General features: G+C 43.8%; 1 protein-coding gene across 1 annotated transcript in view; it reads right to left on the reverse strand.

Annotated features, from left to right (window-relative positions):
* Window positions 1-236: 236 nt before the first annotated feature.
* The window catches only part of AP2B1 (adaptor related protein complex 2 subunit beta 1), a 110,191-nt gene continuing 90,834 nt past the window's right edge, over window positions 237-19,593 (reverse strand). The window contains exons 19-22 of the mRNA XM_052657030.1: window positions 16,670-16,754; window positions 15,656-15,742; window positions 7,541-7,695; window positions 237-2,702 (exon numbers count right to left, since the gene is read on the reverse strand). Coding sequence (XP_052512990.1) covers window positions 2,628-2,702; window positions 7,541-7,695; window positions 15,656-15,742; window positions 16,670-16,754 — 402 coding nt within the window. The 3' untranslated portion in view covers window positions 237-2,627. The remainder of the gene's footprint in view (window positions 2,703-7,540; window positions 7,696-15,655; window positions 15,743-16,669; window positions 16,755-19,593) is intronic.

A 19,593-nucleotide genomic window follows, 5' to 3' on the forward strand; every position in this document is an offset into this window, starting at 1 on the left:
AGGCAAGTTCTAATAGCATGGTTATTAATACCCCACCCTTCCCCTGGCCCGCTGTGTTCTGTCCTCCAGTGTCAGTTCTGGTAACAAAGTGCACAGCACAAACTCCATTTTGTGTAAATGAGAGTTTATTGACGAAGACAAAGTCAAGCTTCCCCCGCCCTCCACCCTCCCCCAGAACAGATCCCAACAACAAAAGAATGGTAAGTTTTCTTAGGGCAACACTTACCCCCCTTCCCCCTCCTCTCCAGTCCCAAGGTTCGCAACGCAGACACACAAAACAGGCTCGGGCGAGGGCAGACACTCAGGCAATCTCTGACCAGCAAGAGTCCTGGGTGTGTGTGCGCGCTTGCCGTGCCCTTCGTGAGACGCCGGGATGTTAGAGACAGGCTGCAGCGGCGGACAGGGGACTGCAGGGCAACCTTCGCTCGTCCCCCGTTCGACCAAGCTCCAAATGGGCCCCGAGGGTCACTGCGGTGGAGGCGACAGGCTCTGCCTCTTCAGGAGAGGGGTCCTTCTTGTGGAGCAGAATCCCTCTCCAGCTGCTCAGGGACAAACCGGGAGGGAGCCTCTCCAAGGAGCGGAGGGCTGGCAGACAGGCCGGGTCAGCTAAGTCCAGCTGTTGCCCATGGCTGCCGGGGAGGCTGAGAAGCTGGGTTTCAGGGGCGGAGGGACACTGTCTTGTCTGCTTATCCTGCCACAAGCTCTGCCGCCTGGAATGGCAGTCTGATTTGAGGCGAGAACACTGCATGTGGAGTGGGGCCCTTCTTCACAGCTCGCATCGCACTGACTCCACGAGCAATCTCCCAACCACAGAGCTTCACCCACCTGTTTTTCTACCTCACCTGGCACCCACCCCCACCCACCATCCTGTGCCACTTCCTGTTCTTCACGTGCCTGAGGGGTTCCTGTCCCTCACCCTAGGAATTCTTCTCATGGAGAGTGTCAAGGCTTAAGAAACTGCTTTGGGGGACCTGCTCCCGGTAGCTTTCCAAGTAGTATGAGTCAGGGTCATTTCACTTGCAACACAGTTGCAGGGTAGTTTCCGCTGTTTTCTAGGGTTCCTCCTCTTGGACTCACTTTCAGTGCCAAGTCCCACGTGAGGTCTTGGACCCAAGTGGGGGCATCTGAGAAGCAGTCTCAGTCATGGACGCTGAATCCCCGGTGCCGGGCAGCAGGAGTTCCCACAGGTGAAACAGACAACCCTGCTGGACAGACTGGTGTTCCGGGCACAGAGCACTCTTTGACAGCCACACCCCAGGCGTCCAGGGGGGCAGGGGTTCTCATGTTTCCCGATCTTTTGAGAGAAGAAAAGGACAACTTGGCCCTCTGAGGTGATCTCACCTGCCTGCGAGCCTAAGCAACCCAAGTGCCGAGCATCAGAGAGCCGAGGGATGACTGTGTGGCACCAGAAGCTCACTTCCTCCCCACACCCGCCCTGCTGGCCTCCAGCACTGAGGGTCCTCCGTTCTGGCATCAGGGTTTACCTTCAAGACCCTGGATAGAGACTCTGCCGCCACCGGATGCCAATGAATGGAGCGCCAGAATCTGCGTGGAGTGTGAGGAGAGCCATAAGGAAGCAGGCACCAGAAAGGTAAGAGAAAGGCATCGAGGAAAGAAAGTCAACGAGAGGGTCGTGCAGTGAGAACTCTGACAGGGATTCGGAGACCCAGCCCCCCACCTCTGCTACCGAACAGTCAACAGTCCTCAGGCGGTAACATCCTGTTTGTCTTTTATCTTTCTCCTTCTTAGAAAAACAAGGTTGGATGAGTTATTATTTCAAGTAAGTCTGTTGCAACTCTGAAACCAACATTTTAGATGTGAGCTGGACCTGAGATTAAATTAAACCCAGAGTGGGAGATTGGGGGTGGGGTGGGGTTTGATTCCTGAAATTTTTTCATCAGTGTCATTCTCGGATTCGACCTGGGGTAAGGACTGTATAAGTTCTTCTCAGCCTGGGTGCCTCAAGGCCCCATTTCCTACGCCCTACAGCACCATTCAAGGAAGACCACCATTCCTAGCTGCAGCGCATCAAAGGAGATGAAAATACAGGGCAGCAGGAATCATAGGAAAAGGAGTTTGGAGAGAAAAGAAAGTGATCAGGAACAAGGCTGCCACGGGGTGGCAACAAACTGTGTCTCTTCCCTCCAGGACTGTGCGGTTGTCTTAACACTTCTCTCAGTTACACACTATTCCCTCAATTTCTCCTATGTACAAAAATATAAAACAATAAAGTGCAGTTTACGTTTCAGTGACACTTTTCCTTGCTTTAATATTTTTTTTGTCTTTTTCTGCTTTTGAAACGAGGTCTCGATTACAAAATATCAAACTACACTCGAAACTGCAGCCACTGTAAGGACAGCACGGAGAAGCCCACAAGTAAGGACAGAGAGCAGCGGGTGGCACGAGGCGGGAAGCGACTGAAGCAGTGGTTACAGACGGTCACAGGAAGCTAAGCTATCCAACAGGCGGTGCCCTAACATTAGCACAGGTTAGACTAGTCACTACCCTGGCGGGTAGCCTCAGTGTGTTCAGGTTCAGATTCTACATGGCGATAACAATTTCTTCCAGTTAAAGAGTTCTTGGCCTGCACCGATCACAGGGTGGCGGGAGGGCACCGTACCAGTCTATTAGTTTTTCAAAATGCTGTCGTAGACCTGATAGATGTACTGGGAGACCTCGGGAGCTCTACACTTCAGCGACAGCTGTGCGGAGGAAAAGGAGAAGGAAGATTATTAGCACGGAGGCTGGCATTCGCTCAAAAGGTATCCAAGTGTTCAGTTCAAGGAAAGATCTTTCTGATACAAGGGGAGAAGGGTTTCTATCGTTGAGCAGCCAAAGAGACCCTGCTGATAGGAGGTTCTGTGGGCTTTAGAATTTCAATTTAATCAATGTCAAGCTGTCTGTGTTTCCACCCACATTGTACGTGGGTCTGCAAAGTTAGGAAATAATTCACAGGAAACACTGCAGGGGACAGATGCTTTCTTGCTTTGCTAGGAGTCACAGGGACTATAACCAAGTGAAAAGGAAGGGCTAAAACCCGTAACTTGGTGGTCATTTCATCTCTCTGTTCCAGTTTCTGTCTTCACAAGGACGGTTATCTCAGTCCCAACTCAGGAGGATGGATAACTAAGTAAAATAAAACCAGGAGCTGCACAGCTCCAAGGAACTAGTCTTCCCAGTACTATACAGAAGAGAGCATACACTGCTAGGAAACAAAGTTAAGGACCAACACGGGCTTCCCTCGTGGCTCAGCTGGTAAAGAATCTGCCTGCAGTGCAGGAGACCCGGGTTCGATCCCTGGGTTGGGAGGCTCCCCTGGAGAAGGAAATGGACAACCCACTCCAGTATCCTTTGCCTGGAAAATCCCATGGACAGAGGAGTCTGGTGGGCTGCAGTCTATGGGGTCGCAAAGAGTCAAGCACGACTGAGCGACTAACACTAATTAACACTAAAGAGACATTTACCGAGTGTGTGCCATTCATGCCAACAGTGCTCTCTTTCAGCTTCTGCCTCTTACCCAGGCTGGTCAGACACTCCTCATACCACTCTATTACCGCCTCTGTCTAGTCTAACAATTACCAAATTAAAATAGTAAAAAGATTCCAATGCTAAACACTGAGACTTTCACATTGTGGGTCAACAAGCGCAAAATTTAAACCTAGATTCGGACTCCTGAATCGTACCAGATTAGGCAAATTCACCAGATTCACAATAATGTTAACAAAAGAAGCATATAAATTGCATTAAGAACCAAAAAAATTAATCCCTGTTTTTTGTATTACTGACATCATTGCTCGTTTATTAAAGCAGATGAACAAAAGCTGTCTTTAATGATATATCACCATAAGATTTTACATTATCTTACCTCTTTACTGTCTTATTAGAGACTAAACAATTTAACTAAGTTCAAAGAGGTGAGAATATTTTTGGCAAAAATGTCAGGAAGATGATTGGTCAACCCCAAACTTCTTGAGAAAACTCACATCCTCCGAACTGAGTGAGATTTTAAAAATGCAAAACCAAGCCAAACAAAAAGAACATCACAAGAGGCTCTATTTAAAATTTACAGCTTTAATATGCATTCTCTAAGGCATTTCCAGAACTGCTGCTCGACATACATCAGGAAGACAGTTCTGATACACGTAAAACAAAATGTATGACTAATTTTAGAATACAAATATAAATAGAAAACATCCCCCTACTTTGGTCAGAGTTGCAGCTCTAGGCCCCTCCCTGCCTTCCTGCCCCTCTTCCAGCCTCTCCACTCTCAGTGTTGTAGACAGCTCTCATGGGAAAGTATGTGGCTTCAGAAGAGGAGGAGGAGAGGAAGCTAAAAAGAGTAAGAACAGCTAAGGGAGTTAACTCCCAGACTAAAGGGGGGTAGTTCCTCCTCCCTCAAATACAGCTCTGTATTTTTCATATCTTTGTAGCAGTACTGGAACTTCCAACCAGTTGGGAGATCCACTTCTGGTTCACTAGTGATAAGAGAATGTTGTCTTCCTCAATAAAAGCCCAAGGTGGGCATTGGCAGGAGTCTAGACACAGAAAGTTAGAGCTGCTCTTTGGAGGGGGGAGGAGAGGGAGGGGAGGGAGGGTAAGAAGAGAAGGAAGAATCTCTTTCTCTGGACTGTTCTATCACCTCCCTCCCCCAGATACCCCAGCCTTTAACAATAGGTTAAGTTTAGGGTTAAATCCATTCCTTGCTTTCCAACAAATACAGTTAAGACAAGCTGGAATATATTAAAAAAAAAAAAAAAAGCTGGAACACATTAAAAAAAAATTTTTTTTTGGCTAATTCCTAAAGAAAGCAAGAAGAAAATGTACATAAAAAAAGAAGCTAAAAAATCTGATTTAGGGAAAAAAAAAAATCTGATTTAGGACTCTGGTCTCATTTCATATGGGAAGAGAGGTCTTGCCAGGATTTTAGCTTTCAAAGCACTAACCTGCTTATGTGCCACATCTTTACCACCAGCCTCTGAGGAGTGCCACCCACCTAGACTCACCTCCCTTGCCTAGGCAATAAGCCAAGGGCTTAAACATCTACTCCAGGTTTACGGCCGGGAACACATACTTCTTCACCTGGGACAAGTTCTCTTTCCAGGTGAGACAGAGCTACTTGGAGATTATGAGGGCTCTTCCCCCTGGGACAAACAAACCTTCTTAATGACATACAGTAAGGGGATGAAGGAAGTGATTTATCATGTAGTGTACTACTACTCTGGAGAAGGCGATGGCACCCCACTCCAGTACTCTTGTGTGGAAAATCCCATGGACGGGGGAGCCTGGGAGGCTTCAGTCCATGGGGTTGCTAAGAGTCGGACACGACTTCATTTTCACTTTTCACTTTCATGCTTTGGAGAAGGACATGGCAACCCACTCCAGTGTTCTTGCCTGGAGAATCCCAGGGATGGGGGTGCCTGGTGGGCTGCCATCTATGGGGTCGCACAGAGTCGGACACGACTGAAGTGACTTAGCAGTAGCAGCAGCAGTGGTACTACTACTTGGTCATCAAAAAAAAAAAAAAACAACCAAACACCAAATTATTAATATATGCAATGACTTAAGACAGATGTCAAGGGTATTATGCTAAGTGGGAAAAAAAGTCTGAAAAGGATAGGAACTGAATTTAACAACCCTCTCAAAATGACAAAATTATAGTAATGGGAAACAAACATATCAGTGATTCCCATGGGTTAGGCATGGGGTGAGTCTGTAACTATAAAGAGATAGCAAGGAGGAGGTTTTCCATGGTGACAGAACAGTTCTGTTCCTGATCATGGTGGTGATTATCACAAATGTGGTAAGATTTCATAGTACTGTACACGCCTTAACCAAATAAACTAAAAATAATCATGTAAAAACTGGAGAACTGTACTATGGGTGTAAGACGTTCTCAATAAGGAAAATTCAGTGCAAGATATATGGGAACTCTATGTACCAGTTTTAAAACTTCACGTGAGTCTTAAATTAGCTCCAAATAAAAAGGTTTTAAACATTTTAAATCAACTATGCGACTACTAAAAGGTCTTTGTCAAAATTCTCACTATCCTTAATGAACACAAAGAAGACAGTTAGCAAGTGTTCAGATATGTGAATTCTTAGCACAACTTACCTACCAACAACTTCTGTGATCCTGAATAAGTTATTAATTATTCTGAACCTTGGTTTCCTTATCTGCAATCTAGGGGTAATCACGCTACTCTAATCTACCTGAGATGGAATACTGCAATTAAATAATGAATGATAAAAAACAAAAACACACACACACAAATACACATACTTTCAGAAAATTTCTAGGGAAGTAAATGGAGTTATTTTACAAGACCTGATTTTACAGTAAAAACCTGTCCCTCCAGAAGACCAGACAGGGCTTTCCCTTTCTTGGGGAACTCAAGGAAAATGACAGGACAGTTTCCTACAAAAAAAGACAAAGGACTGGCGGTGGCGGAGGTGGGTGGGAGGAGTGCACAGTTTATGGGAGAAGCCTGAAGTTTCTCAGCTCACAAATGCTTGGGCAAAACAATCTAGTTAGCTGGGACGTAGTATCACTCACACACACACACTTGTCCAGCTTATTTCAAGAGGAAACCAAGAATTTTCAGTATAGGGTGGTACTACTTCCTTGATATATGCTAATGAACACATGCTTGCCTTCAAACTAAGGAATGGAGTCACAGACTTTTCTCGGCTAAATGGCCAAAAAGCTCACTTAATCTACTGAATATAAAGCTTTATCAGTTATTCAATTATTGAACCTTACTTTTCTCATCACTTTCCTTTCCCCTCTTTCAAAACAGTGCACAAAAGCCTTGAACATAACAGAAGAGTATGATATTTCCCCTGTCCCAAGGGGGTTTTCTTATACTTTACAAAATGCAGATGACAAGCATCTTACTGGGAGACGGTATTTTACAATAGTAAACAAATGGCCAGTGCCCAGGGTATTACGGCTGTGCAGATTAACAAAGCAACTGACTCCTCCCCTAAAAATAAGGCCAGGATTTCAATTTTAGTCCAGCGTGGCACTGAAGAAGTTTTCTAAAGTTCCCTTTCAGGCTATAAAAGACGTGTCCCATTTTGCCTTTATTTTTCAACAAGCATTTAGGACATACAGTTATCACTAAAGAGGCTCATATGTACAGGGATTTTGACATCCTTACGTCCAAAAGCAGGAAGGAGCTTGAAATGAGCTATGGAAACAATCCTCTTAGTGGCCTGCTACAGTACCACATGCACAGATACGCTAGATGAGCATTAACCAACACTGATGAAGCTGTAGGCTCTGTGAGCAGCTCTGTATATACCTGGAGGAGTCTAAGGTACTCCAGTCGCCAGAGGCCCCTTCCTGGTGAATGGGGGCAGAACAAGGTCTTCTAAGAATGCAACTGGGGACTTTTTTGACTGCTTGTTTTGGATATCTGGGAAGTGCAGCAACTCTACCAGGTCTTTCCTGGCCAATTAAAAAATGCTAAGAAAAAGAATGAAAGGGCTCTTACCTCCCTCCATGAACCCATCTCACCCATTCTAAAAAAGGCCTTACCGTGTAATTGGGGTTTCCTGGTTGGATACGTAGCTCGGCCAAAATCCAAATGCCGTTAGTGAGCTTCAGGGATTGGTACAGCATGTCCTGCCCTTCCACATTCCTCTTGGCAATAGTATAAACATTGTTGTTTTGCAGCTTGCTGGAAACAGTGTCTAGAAACACAGATTCAAAATGCAACACCTTCAGTTAAAATACCCAACAAGGATGCCATGAGCCACGTTCGCTCAATTAGCCCCTGATAAGCACCGTCACATGCATATGTGCACATTTCAGAAAGCCCTTCCCCCACCAGAGCCAAGTGTGAGGAAGCTCTCCAAGTGCCTGTGCACCACGTTCCAGGCCAGAAAACGGAATAAGGCGCGACTAGGCACCAGTGTGTGAGAACTACCTGTGGAGCTTATGGAGGGTCTAAGCCATTGGTACCCTTAAACTATTACTAGGAGCTAGACAGGTAAAAATGCACTGAAGTGGACAGAGACAGAAATGGGTGAATGTCTGACTGCCATGTTGGGGTTCACTTCTGGAACATTGGTCCCAGATCCACAGGGATACAAAGACTGACAACTGAATCTACAACAATATTTCCCAAGTCACTACTACTCTACCACGAGCCACTCTGGCCTCACGTGCCAGGATCAGAAAAGTGCCAGTTGCAGAAATCCTGCAAATCAAATTTGTTAACCTTGACGTTTAGGTGTTTTTGTTTTTGTTTTTTAAAGCAGGCAAATGATTTCTTAAGCTTCTGGGGACTATCATACCCCAAATTAATAACGAAACAAAGTCCCTGAACAAAAGTTTTTGAGAAAGACTGAAGTTGTGCAAAGATGATTATTCCAAGGCCTGTAACCTCGACTGCCATTTCTGGTTAGAATGGAGGCCTTTGTAGTCATCAACACAGGAGAAGAACAGGTTGGTGTTTGGGGTCTTCCTTGTGACTACGTACAGCACCAGAGACATGACATTCTAGAATTAAAGGTCATTTCTCTCTCCCTGTTCTCTGACTGCTAACATGAGATGCTGCAGCACCAGAGAAAGAGAAACTTTAAGAACAGAGGTGATAAACACCATTTCTTTGTTGATAGTTTATTACATTTGTTTCTAATAAGAACTAAATTACTCAGGAACTAAATTCTCTCCAAATAAAAACCAGTCATACTCTATGGGAGAAGGCTGCTGTGATGGACGGTCTCTCTATTCTCCTAGACGGTAAACCCTCTGAGCACAGGGATCCTAGAGTTTTTCGTCACTGTGCTTCTCACAGTATCTGGGACACAATGAGTGCCTGCCATCAATACTTGTGAATAAGCCTCTGACTCAGGTGTTGGAGATGCCAATGTGTGCATAATACCATGGGCGTTAAAACATTATTTTAGACATTTCCCCAAAGAAATACAAACGGCCAACAGACACATGAAAAGATGCTCAACCTCACTGACAGACAGTGATAACAGATCAATGCAAATCAAAACTAGAATGAGGCACCACCTCACACTAGTCAGAACAGCCATTATTTAAAAGTCTACAAATAACAAATGCTGGAGAGGATGTGGAGAAAAGAAAACTCTCCTACGCTGTTGGGAATGTAAATTGGTGTAGCTACTATGGAAAACAATATGGAGGTTCCTCAAAAAACTAAAAACAGAATTACCATATGATCCAGCAATCCTACTTCTGGACAAATATCCAGACGAAATTATAATTAAAAAAGATACATGCATTCCTATGTCCATAGCAGTGCTATCCACAATAGCCAAGATCGGCAAACAACCTAAATGTCCATCTATAGATGAATGGACAAAGAAGATGTGGTACATATATACAATGGAATGACTACTCAGCCATAAACAAGAGCAGAGCAATGCTATCTGCCACAACACAGAGGGAACTAAAGCTGATCATACGAAGTGAAGTAAGTCAGGAAGATAAATACCGTATTATATCCTAAGTGACATACGTGTGGAATCCAACATATGACACAAATGAACTTACCTATGAAGCAGAAACAGATTCACAGACACACAGAACAGATCTGTGGTTGCCATGGGCGAGGTAGGTAGGGGGAGGAATGGAGTGGGAGGTTTGGGTTAGTGGATGTATACAGAATGGGTAGACAGAATGGGTAGACAACAAGGACCTACTGTAGAGTACAGCGAGCTATACTCAATATCCTGTGATAAACCATGGTGGAAAAAATGCAAAAACGTGTGTGTGCGCGCATATATACACACACAACTGAATCACTTTGTTGTGTAGCAGAAACTAATACAGTATTTAAATCAACTACACTTCAATTAAAACAAACAAACAAAGCCAACTTTCTCTGGGGAGTTCTTTGGCGGTCTAGTGGTTAGGATTTGGAGCTTTCACTGCTGTGGCCCAGGTTCAATCCCTGGTCAGCCATAAGCTGTTAGGCTGCCAAAAAAAAAAAAAGTCTGCCAGGAAAACCTCACATCTGTTTGTTATCTGAAGTGCAGTTGATTTACAAAACTGTGTTTCAGGTGTTCAGCAAAATGATTCAGATACTTATAAACATATATATATGTGTGTGTGTGTGTGTGTGTATGTGTATGTGTGTGTACTTTTTATTCTTTCCCATGATAGGTTATTCTAAGATATTGAATATAGTTCCCTGTGCTATACATTAAATCCTTTTTATCTGTTTTATATATAGTAGTATGTATCACATGTATGGATGTGAGAGTTGGACTATAAAGAAAGCTGAGCACCAACGAATTGATGCTTTTGAACTGTGGTGTTAGAGAAGACTCTTGAGAGTCCCTCAGACTGCAAGGAGATCCAAACAGTCCATCCTAAAGGAGATCAGTCCTGAATATTCACTGGAAGAGCTGAAGCTGAAACTCTAATACTGTGGCCACCTGAGTTGACTCATTTGTAAAGACCCTGATGCTGGGAAAGATTGAAGGTGGGAGGAAAAGGGGATGACAGAGGAAGAGACAGCTGGATGGCATCACTGACTCGATGGACATGAGTTTGAGCAAGCTCTGGCAGTTGGTGATGGACAGGGAAGCCTGGAGTGCCGCAGTCCATGGGGTCGCAAAGAGTTGGACACGACTGAGTGACTGAACTGAACTGAACTGATGTATCTGTTAATCCCATACTCCTAATTTATCTCTCCTCCTTCCCTTTTCCCCTTTGATAACCATAATTTTGCTTTCTATGTTTGTGAGTGTAAAAAACATCTATTTAGATGTGGTCTAATTTTGGAGGTAATTCTTGCCCTGATGCCTCTCTTCCACATTCATCCCAGCAAGCACTCAGGGCGGGAGGTACTAAAGCCCATCCATTAAACAACTGCATCACGCTTAGTTATGGCTTAATTTCCCTCCTTTTATTTCCAGTTTCCACTAACACCAAGCAGAGTAGTTATAACTCAAGAATGGGTTCTCTTTGAGAAGCCAAAACGTTTATCTCAACGTCGTTACGCACAAGACTAAAGGAGGAGGGAGCCTCAATATACTTTTTCATCACCTTCTAGGGGGTCAGGCAGTTCTGGCTGTCACCTTGGTTCCCACAATGAAAGGCTCTCGCAGCTCAGACTGAGTTGCTAGGCAACATCACCAGCTGGAGTTTGGCTTACATCTTTTGACAGGACTGTCTTTAACATGAGGAGGATTGCTTTAAGTTGTAAAAGGCATTCCCAAGTTTCAAGGCTCTTGCCCATTTCCAAGGAAACAGAAAATACACAGGACAGGATCTTTTGTTTAAGTTCTACAGTGCTGCACAGGCACATGTTCTAGACAATATATAGAGCAAGGCCCAGATGCCTACAGATATGTCATGGTTTTAAGTAAGAGGTGACAGGCTAAGTAAGTGGTGATAGGCTAAAAAAGAGATGACAGGCTAAGAAATGGAAGCACCCAAACACACACACACACTCACCCACTCCAGAATTAAAAAACATGGCCAACAGCCAGACGGAGTAAGCAAGTTGAATGGATGTAACTTTAATGTGTTTGGAAGCATTCTGGTTAGGAACCTGGCTCTACTCCTACTGAATGGCTGTTAGCGTGATTTCTATCAGAATACTGCATGGAGGGAAGAGGGTTCTATAACTTAACTATGTGTGAGTCAATTTTTCTGGCTGCATCACACAGCCTGTGAGATCTTAGTTCCCTGACCAGGGACTGAACCCACACCCCTGCACTGGAAGTGTGGAGTCTTAACCACTGGATGGCCAGGGAAGTCTCTGTGAGTCAATTTTTATAAACCTTCGATTGTAGGTTTGAGCTGGAGGGCTTGAAGGTGGTAGGATAACCAGACTCTGTTAAGTGAACTCACTAAGAATGGCAATGGGACTTCCCTGGTGGCAGAGTGGATAAGAATCTGCTTGCCAATTCAGGGAACACGGGTTCAATCCCTGCTCTGGAAGGATTCCACATGCTGCAAAGTAACTAAGCCTGTGCGCCACAACTACCGAGACCACGCTCTCGAACCTGTGAGCCACAACTACGGAGCCCATGTGCAGCAACTAGTGAAGCCCATGCACGCCCCAGAGTCTGTGCTCCACAAGAGAAGCCATCGCAAGAACGGCCCATGCAATGCCATGAGGAGTATTTCCTGCCTGCCACAACCAGAGAAGCCTACACACAGCAATGAAGATGCTGCACAGCCAAATCAGAAAAAAACAAAACAGAAACAATGGCAATGGGAGCCAATGTAAAGAAGCTTCCCAGCCAGACTGGGACAGACTTCTTGACAAAATGTCACAGTTCTTTGTGTATGTTTGTTTTTTAAACATATCTGAACTCCTGGGGAAATACGATGGAATCTTATAGCTGTGAGACTTGGAGAATGAGAATGTAATGTCAAGACACTGAGATCTGCCCTACAGGACAAGAGTTTCTATTAAAAGACAGTCAAATACGGTTACACATGCATTAAGATATTTCTCTGGGTTCACTTGTCTCCTACCTCAAATCTGGCTTTGGGTCTGAGGCCTAAAATCTTAGAAGATGGGAATGTGGTCTTCCCTCCTTCATCTTCCTACTTTAGCTTAAGGGCGCACCTCCTCCAGCAGGCCTAAGAGTGAAGAAGGTACTCGGAGAGCGGGAAGGGGGAACCTGCACATGGGACCCAGCTGTGGGACACAGTCATTAGCAAGTTGCAAACCACTGTGCCTGCTAAAAAGAACACCTTTTTAAAAAAATCATTTGAACAACCAAATTGTATTTAAGTACTGACTAGCAATGCACTTGTATTTAGGAAATGGGGAGAACCATGACCAAACAAAGAAACAGAACTCACCCTCACCTAGTCCCTGTGCCTGAAGAAATATCTGTGCCTTATTAGAGAGCCTAACTAGAAAATACAGATGTAACATGTCTCTGAGTTTTTCAAAGCAAAACAAGCACTTAATTTGAAAAATAGGTTTGCAAACCACTTGCCCGAAAGATTCTTTTCTGGATATGGCTGGAGATGCAGCTATTTCTTATGTACTTAATAAAGTGGTCCCAGATATGACCAGTGCCAGGAAGCAAGGAGACCCATACAATTCGGTGCCTTTTCTGAACCAGTATTTTCCAGTATTCACACCACTAGTGACACAGCATAAGCACACTATCATATACACCTTTCTATTAAGAACTGATAAATTACTGAGGCTTAGTAAGAGGGTTTCTTTTCTTCTTTCTTCTCTAGAAGAAATGCAAGAGCAGAAGTAAAAGCTCAATGCTAGGCTGGTCAGTACTTTAAGCCTGAGACTTCCTGTAGCCTTCAGAGTGTTAGCGCCATCTGTCAAATGTCTACTCTGGCACAGAAAAGCTATTTAAAGGGTTGGTGCTATTGTGATTAGGACAGATCAGCTGGAAAGAAGGTATTTTTAGCTCTCAACCCAGGGTGTTGAATCAGAAGGCACTAAACCCGAAAACGTTCCTGTTAATTGAGCCCTCAGACTGGAAGGAAAAGAAAAGGTCGGGGTAGGTACTCCAGACCTCGGGGTGGAGGCAGAGGAAAAGCTAGAAAGGATTAGCTGCAGAAATGATCTTTTAAGAGATCAGCAGTGATTCAGTGGCAAACGATGGATGGCCTCAGGCTCCCGGAGAAGAGGACGTGGCTGGGAATTTTCCCTGGGCTCCGTGTGCTGCACCACCACAGAGCAGGGTGCCACTGGAGAACTGATTCACTGGTATTTGGAGCACCCAAGGCAGGGAGGAACTGGTGTGAGGCCACGGCTGAACTGTTCAAAACTGAACTTGTTCTGGGAAACTGTTTCTGTTTACATCAGAAGACATAGCTCCACTGGGAGAAAGGCCAGATACCTTTTCTTTGGCAAGATCACAAATGTACACCAAGGTTCGGAGCCCCCATCTGGAAGCAGGGGGATTTTCTTTATTAACCTGACAGGCCAGACTAAAACCCTCAATCATCCTAACTTTCATTTTCTTTTTTGAAAAATCATGTCCCCTTCACACCAGATCTCTGAGACCAAATCTGCTTTCCCAGGACTCTGGCCTTTCTCTGCTGTCTGTAGGCCAGAGTTCTCCTGATCATATGTGTTCAAGGAACACTGGTTCTCTGTAAGATGTTAGTAATAAGCATTTTGTGATTTTAAATTCCATAGGGAAAACATTCAGTTGATACTGAGTTACAGTGGTTTCCTCAGTGCAGGAGGCCTCAGCTTCTAGTGTGCTTATGTGCAATGGCAACTTCTAAGACTGTACTTCCCAATCTTATGACCACAGAACCCTTTTCTGAGGGACAAGTGTTCTCAGGAGTGTAACATATGAAATGACTTGGGACTGACCACACAAGGGTGACTATAACCCTAGCTATCAGCCACTGTGGGTTTTGCAGCGGAAGTTTCCTGAAAAAGAGGTTAAAAAATGTAAAACTGTCCAACTTCCCAACTCATCAAATGAGGCTTGTGGTAACTAACCAGTGAGCCTAGGAGAGACAGCAAACACTGTCACCTACCTAGAACATGGCATAAAAAGCAGCTCAAATTAAATAAGAATTTTTTTTTTTAACTCGGCAAAAATCTGGTTTTGTTTAATAGCTACATAACCAGTCAGGCTGAGAAACCTAGAAGGCATGTGGTATTCGTGAAGAGAATCAACAAACTGTCATGACAGTGGGCATTACAGAAGACTGTCTTCCTCAAACATCTCTCCAAGGGCTAAGGAGAAGCCCTGTAAGAAAAACATCTGCCTGGAACACAGAGGATGGACATGTCACAGAGCACACCCACTCTCTGCAAAAAAAATTTTTAGCAAAAAGTTTTTAAAGAACAAGTTGAAATGTGAAGCCAGTGAGTTGTTTTTCCTTCGGTCTGCCTCCTTCTCCCAGGGCAACACTCTAGCCACAGTGGGAGGGCAGCATGCCAGAAGGAGGAAGTGACGGGGAATGAAGGGAGGTGGCACTGACCAGCATCAGGGCTCACTCTCATTCAAACTCATAAAGTTATATTAACCTCAAGGAGAGACTGGTACAAAGGCAAGACCCTGAACAGCTTAGGGCTCCCCTCCATGCCTGAGGATGTTTCAGTGAAACAAAGCCTGAGGCACTGCCAGCGGGTATTGTTTCTCCTCTCCGGTTCCCAGACTGAAGTTCGAGTGTAATAATAAAACGAACTACTAAGGGGGCTATAACTTTTTAATGGTGATTAAGGTGGTCATATCATCATATGACAGCTGACACAAGGAAAGAAAGAAAAAGGCCACCAATTAGGCTTTAAACAACTATGACATAGTCTTATTTAATAATAAACACAGGATTCCAAACAAGGATCTCAGAGTCACTACTGAAGGCTGATGTAAGAGGACAAACAGTCCTTTCAATTCTTGGGAGAGCACATATCTTCAAGTGCCACTCAATTACCTGATGCTTAGAATGTTCAAGTAACATGACTGACCCATGTTCAACTACTAGACAATTGGGCATGTGGATCCATTCTAGTTCTTAAATCTGTCAGCTTGTAGCTAATCTAGTGCCTACCATCAAAACATCCCAAGCTTTTAATGAGAAGCCTGCAAATATACTCTTTACTCACTAGAAATAGGTAGCTGTGAAAAAAAGAGGTAAAGAGAAGACAGAATTTTCAACTATTTAACTGAATATACTAAGATGAAAATGAAATTTAGAGTTATCACTCACCAGCATTTAAATGACATTCCTTAATCTGAAACTGAAGTTCATTTTCATTGGGAATATCCTTCCATGTTGCAAGGAAGACCTGGCGCTCTGTTCGGGGGAAGCAGAGGTAAAGGCTGGATGTGCACAGTCTGGCAACAGTCTGACGTCTAAGCCCTTGAACCATTTCTCCTTTGGAGTGCTGGCTCCAGCAGTACGGCCAGTGGCAGTCTGAGACGAGCCAAGGCTTAGCTATGCGGAAGTGCTGCACTCCAGGTCAATTAATCCCTCATGAGTCGCACTAAGACACACTGGGAGAGACTTTACATCTAGGGTTGTTTTGGCTCCACAGTTTTCCTATTTAGGTGACTTTAGGTAGGTCTTGTGACCTTTCCAATCCTTAATCTCATCATACATTATACCTGCTACACTACCCAAAGAGTTATTGTAAGAATCAAACCAATAAAATGCCAATACAACTTAATATGTATCAATGTAAGCTAGTTTTATTAGCTGGTGGTTTCCTAAGTAAGGGAAGAGAGAAATATCAACCACCACATGGGGAGTACTAACAATTTATTATAAATTACTGAATTCGTTATCTTGAGACAGTAAGAACTCAGGACAGGGCTAAGTGCTAAAACCTGCACGTATTATCTCAAGTCATTACAAAAAATTATTTCTGCTTTGTAAACGTGAAAACTGAAACTCAAAAAAATTAAGCATCTCGCTATAGTCACAAAGCTAACAAACAGCCAAGCTGAGATTTCAATCCACATCTACTTGTCACCAAGCCGTTTACTATCTGCTGTGCTGACTGGTTTATGCAGACAGTGGGCATTGTGATTTAAAGACCAGCAGCACAGCAAGATCGACTGTGACCCAGGCGAATACAGAATTAGCAGTTATTGGAGCTTTAGAATAGCCATCCCCCGTTTTTTTAAACCTCAAGATAAACTGAACTTCTGGGGATATGCTCTACCTGACGTTCAGAGGAAGGGCAAAGGTATATTTGGCAGGACAGGAGGACATACTTACCCATTTTGCCATCTTCTACAAAAAGCACGTTGAGTGGGATGAGGCAGCTGAAGTAGAAGACATCAATATTGTTTTTCACAGCCACCTGCCAGGAAAGTAGGAAGGGAAAATTAGGACATCATAAGAAGGCAGGTAGGAGGGAAAGAACAGTTACTGCCTAGAAATATATCATCCAATTTCCTTCCTCTTTTAGGCAGTGCAGAAAACCCCAAATCAAGACACACCAGCCCATATACTGGAAAGCATGCCCCTACCTACTCCACTGTCAGAGCACCATCGACAACCTGCAACTCTGCCTCACTCCAGGAGGGATGAATTCAAGGCATAAATTCTATGTCTGTAATAATCTACTCAGTTATTTTAGTAGTTGCTGTTGCTATCACTAAGTACCTGTATTAACAGATATTTCTAATCCTCATTATAACTCATTATATCCTCATTATAACTATCTCAAACAAAGTAGTAACTGGTACTCCCCTCTCATATTCCTGATGAAGAACTGAAAGATTAAGTAACATTCAAGGCCACACTGTAAGCACACAGAAAAACCAGGATTCAAATGCAAATGTGACTCTACACTTTTGATTTTTCTCTCTCCACAATAACTGGTGTCATAATGCCCTTACCTTTTTTTCTGACGTGAGTTTTAAAGTGCTTTCTTACTTCCTAAGTCATATGGCTAGAAAAGTTTGGGTCAAACACTCGTAAATTTGATGACTCTAAGGAAAAGCCTTTGAGTGAATGAAGAAATGAGTTTTCTTCTCCCAACACAAACTTCTGGATGTGCACAGGCTGTGACTCTACTGTGGCCTGCTCAATCCAGAGGAAGCTGTTTATATATATTTTTAAAAGCTACAATATGTATAATACTTGTGTTGGGGCAATATTGCTGGTGTCTCCATTCAGAAACAGACTATGCTGGGGCAGATTGTAAGAAGCAAGTATGTATGAGGGGAGACACAGGAGAAAAACTGCTTGAAACCATGCTTCCCACTGGTTTCTGTCACTTGTGGCTTTCCTATCTATGCTCTTGGTGCCACAAAACAATATTTCTCTGGGTGAGTTTTACTATCAGTTCAGTTCAGTTCAGTCACTCAGTCGTGTCTGACTCTTTGCGACCCCGTGAATTGCAACACGCCAGGCCTCCCTGTCCATCACCAACTCCTGGAGTTCACTCAAACTCACGTCCTTCGAGTTGGTGATGCCATCCAGCCATCTCATCCTCTGTCGTCCTCTTCTCCTCCTGTCCCCAATCCCTCCCAGCATCAGAGTCTTTTCCAATGAGTCAACTCTTCACATGAGGTGGCCAAAGTATTGGAGTTTCAGCTTTAGCATCATTCCTTCCAAAGAAATCCCAGGGCTGATCTCCTTCAGAATGGACTGGTTGGATCTCCTTGCAGTCCAAGGGACTCTCAAGAGTCTTCTCCAACACCACAGTTCAAAAGCATCAATTCTTTGGCACTCAGCCTTCTTCATAGTCCAACTCTCACATCCATACATGACCACTGGAATAACCATAGCCTTGACTAGACGGACCTTTGTTGGCAAAGTAATGTCTTTGCTTTTCAATATGCTATCTAGGTTGGTCATAACTTTCCTTCCAAGGAGTAAGCGTCTTTTAATTTCATGGCTGCAATCACCATCTGCAGTGATTCTGGAGCCCCCCAAAATAAAGTCTGACACTGTTTCCCCATCCATTTCCCATGAAGTGATGGGACCAGATGCCATGATCTTAGTTTCCTGAATGTTGAGCTTTAAGCCAACTTTTTCACTCTCCTCTTTCACTTTCATCAAGAGGCTTTTTACTTCCTCTTCACTTTCTGCCATAGGGGTGGTGTCATCTGCATATCTGATGTTATTGATATTTCTCCTGGCAATCTTGATTCCAGCTTGTGCTTCTTCCAGCCCACCGTTTCTCATGATGTATTCTGCATACAAGTTAAATAAGCAGGGTGACAATATACACGGCAATATAGCCTTGCCGTACTCCTTTTCCTATTTGGAACCAGTCTGCAGAAACCATGACTATTTCTCTTAAAAAAAAATGAAGGTAAAAAGTGCTTATCTAGCACCACCATTCTCCTCCCACCTTCTTGGGGACAAATGTCTACACTTTTCAGCTCATCTTCTCCACCTTAAACAGTAACTTTATTTCATCCTTCATAATTTGGTTCGGGTTTCTACTCCTTCCCAGAAGAATTCATCAAGTTACTTTCCTTGAAACTTGGGCATTGAAACTTTCAGTTACCAACCCCTAGGAGTTTCTAATCTCTATCACATAATCTGATGCCCAAAATACTGAGACAGCAGGAGTCCCCAAAAACTTGAGTCTGGTGAATGCAAGCAGAGTAACTAACCGCAGGAAAGAGGGACCTTAGACATTCTTTAAGATGTACTAGAGCATCACTTCAAAAGATTATACCAGCTGCACGTCTCCGGGAAACAGGTATTTTCTAATTCATCTGGTACTCAGCAGTTAAGAGGAGGGGAACTCTATTGCAAATAAGGGAACCAAGAACACCTTGAGGGAGTGCCAGGCTCTGAAAAGGGCATTCAGAAGTGAAAACTGGAGGAGGTACAAGTGGGCTCATGTGGGTTATATGTCCTCCAGGAGATAATATCAATGATTCTTAACCAAAGACTTATATTAGAATCATCTGGAGAGATTTTTCAAAACAGGATCTTTGACTCCATCCTGTATTTAAAAAACAAACAAACAAATTCCTAAATCTGGGATCTGGCACACCTATTTTTTGAAAAGTTTCTAAGAAGATCAACCAGACAAGTAATTAATTTAGAACAATGTTACCTAGAAGTCCGCTTGGGCTTATAAATAGCCTGTGCTCCTCAGGGTATCCTTAAACCAACTGGAGCCCTTTAACCATGGAAACGATGTGAAAAGCTCTTCTAGGTCAGCAGTGCTA

This window comes from Budorcas taxicolor, chromosome 19 (genome assembly GCF_023091745.1).
Source record: "Budorcas taxicolor isolate Tak-1 chromosome 19, Takin1.1, whole genome shotgun sequence".
Classification (NCBI taxonomy): domain Eukaryota; kingdom Metazoa; phylum Chordata; class Mammalia; order Artiodactyla; family Bovidae; genus Budorcas; species Budorcas taxicolor.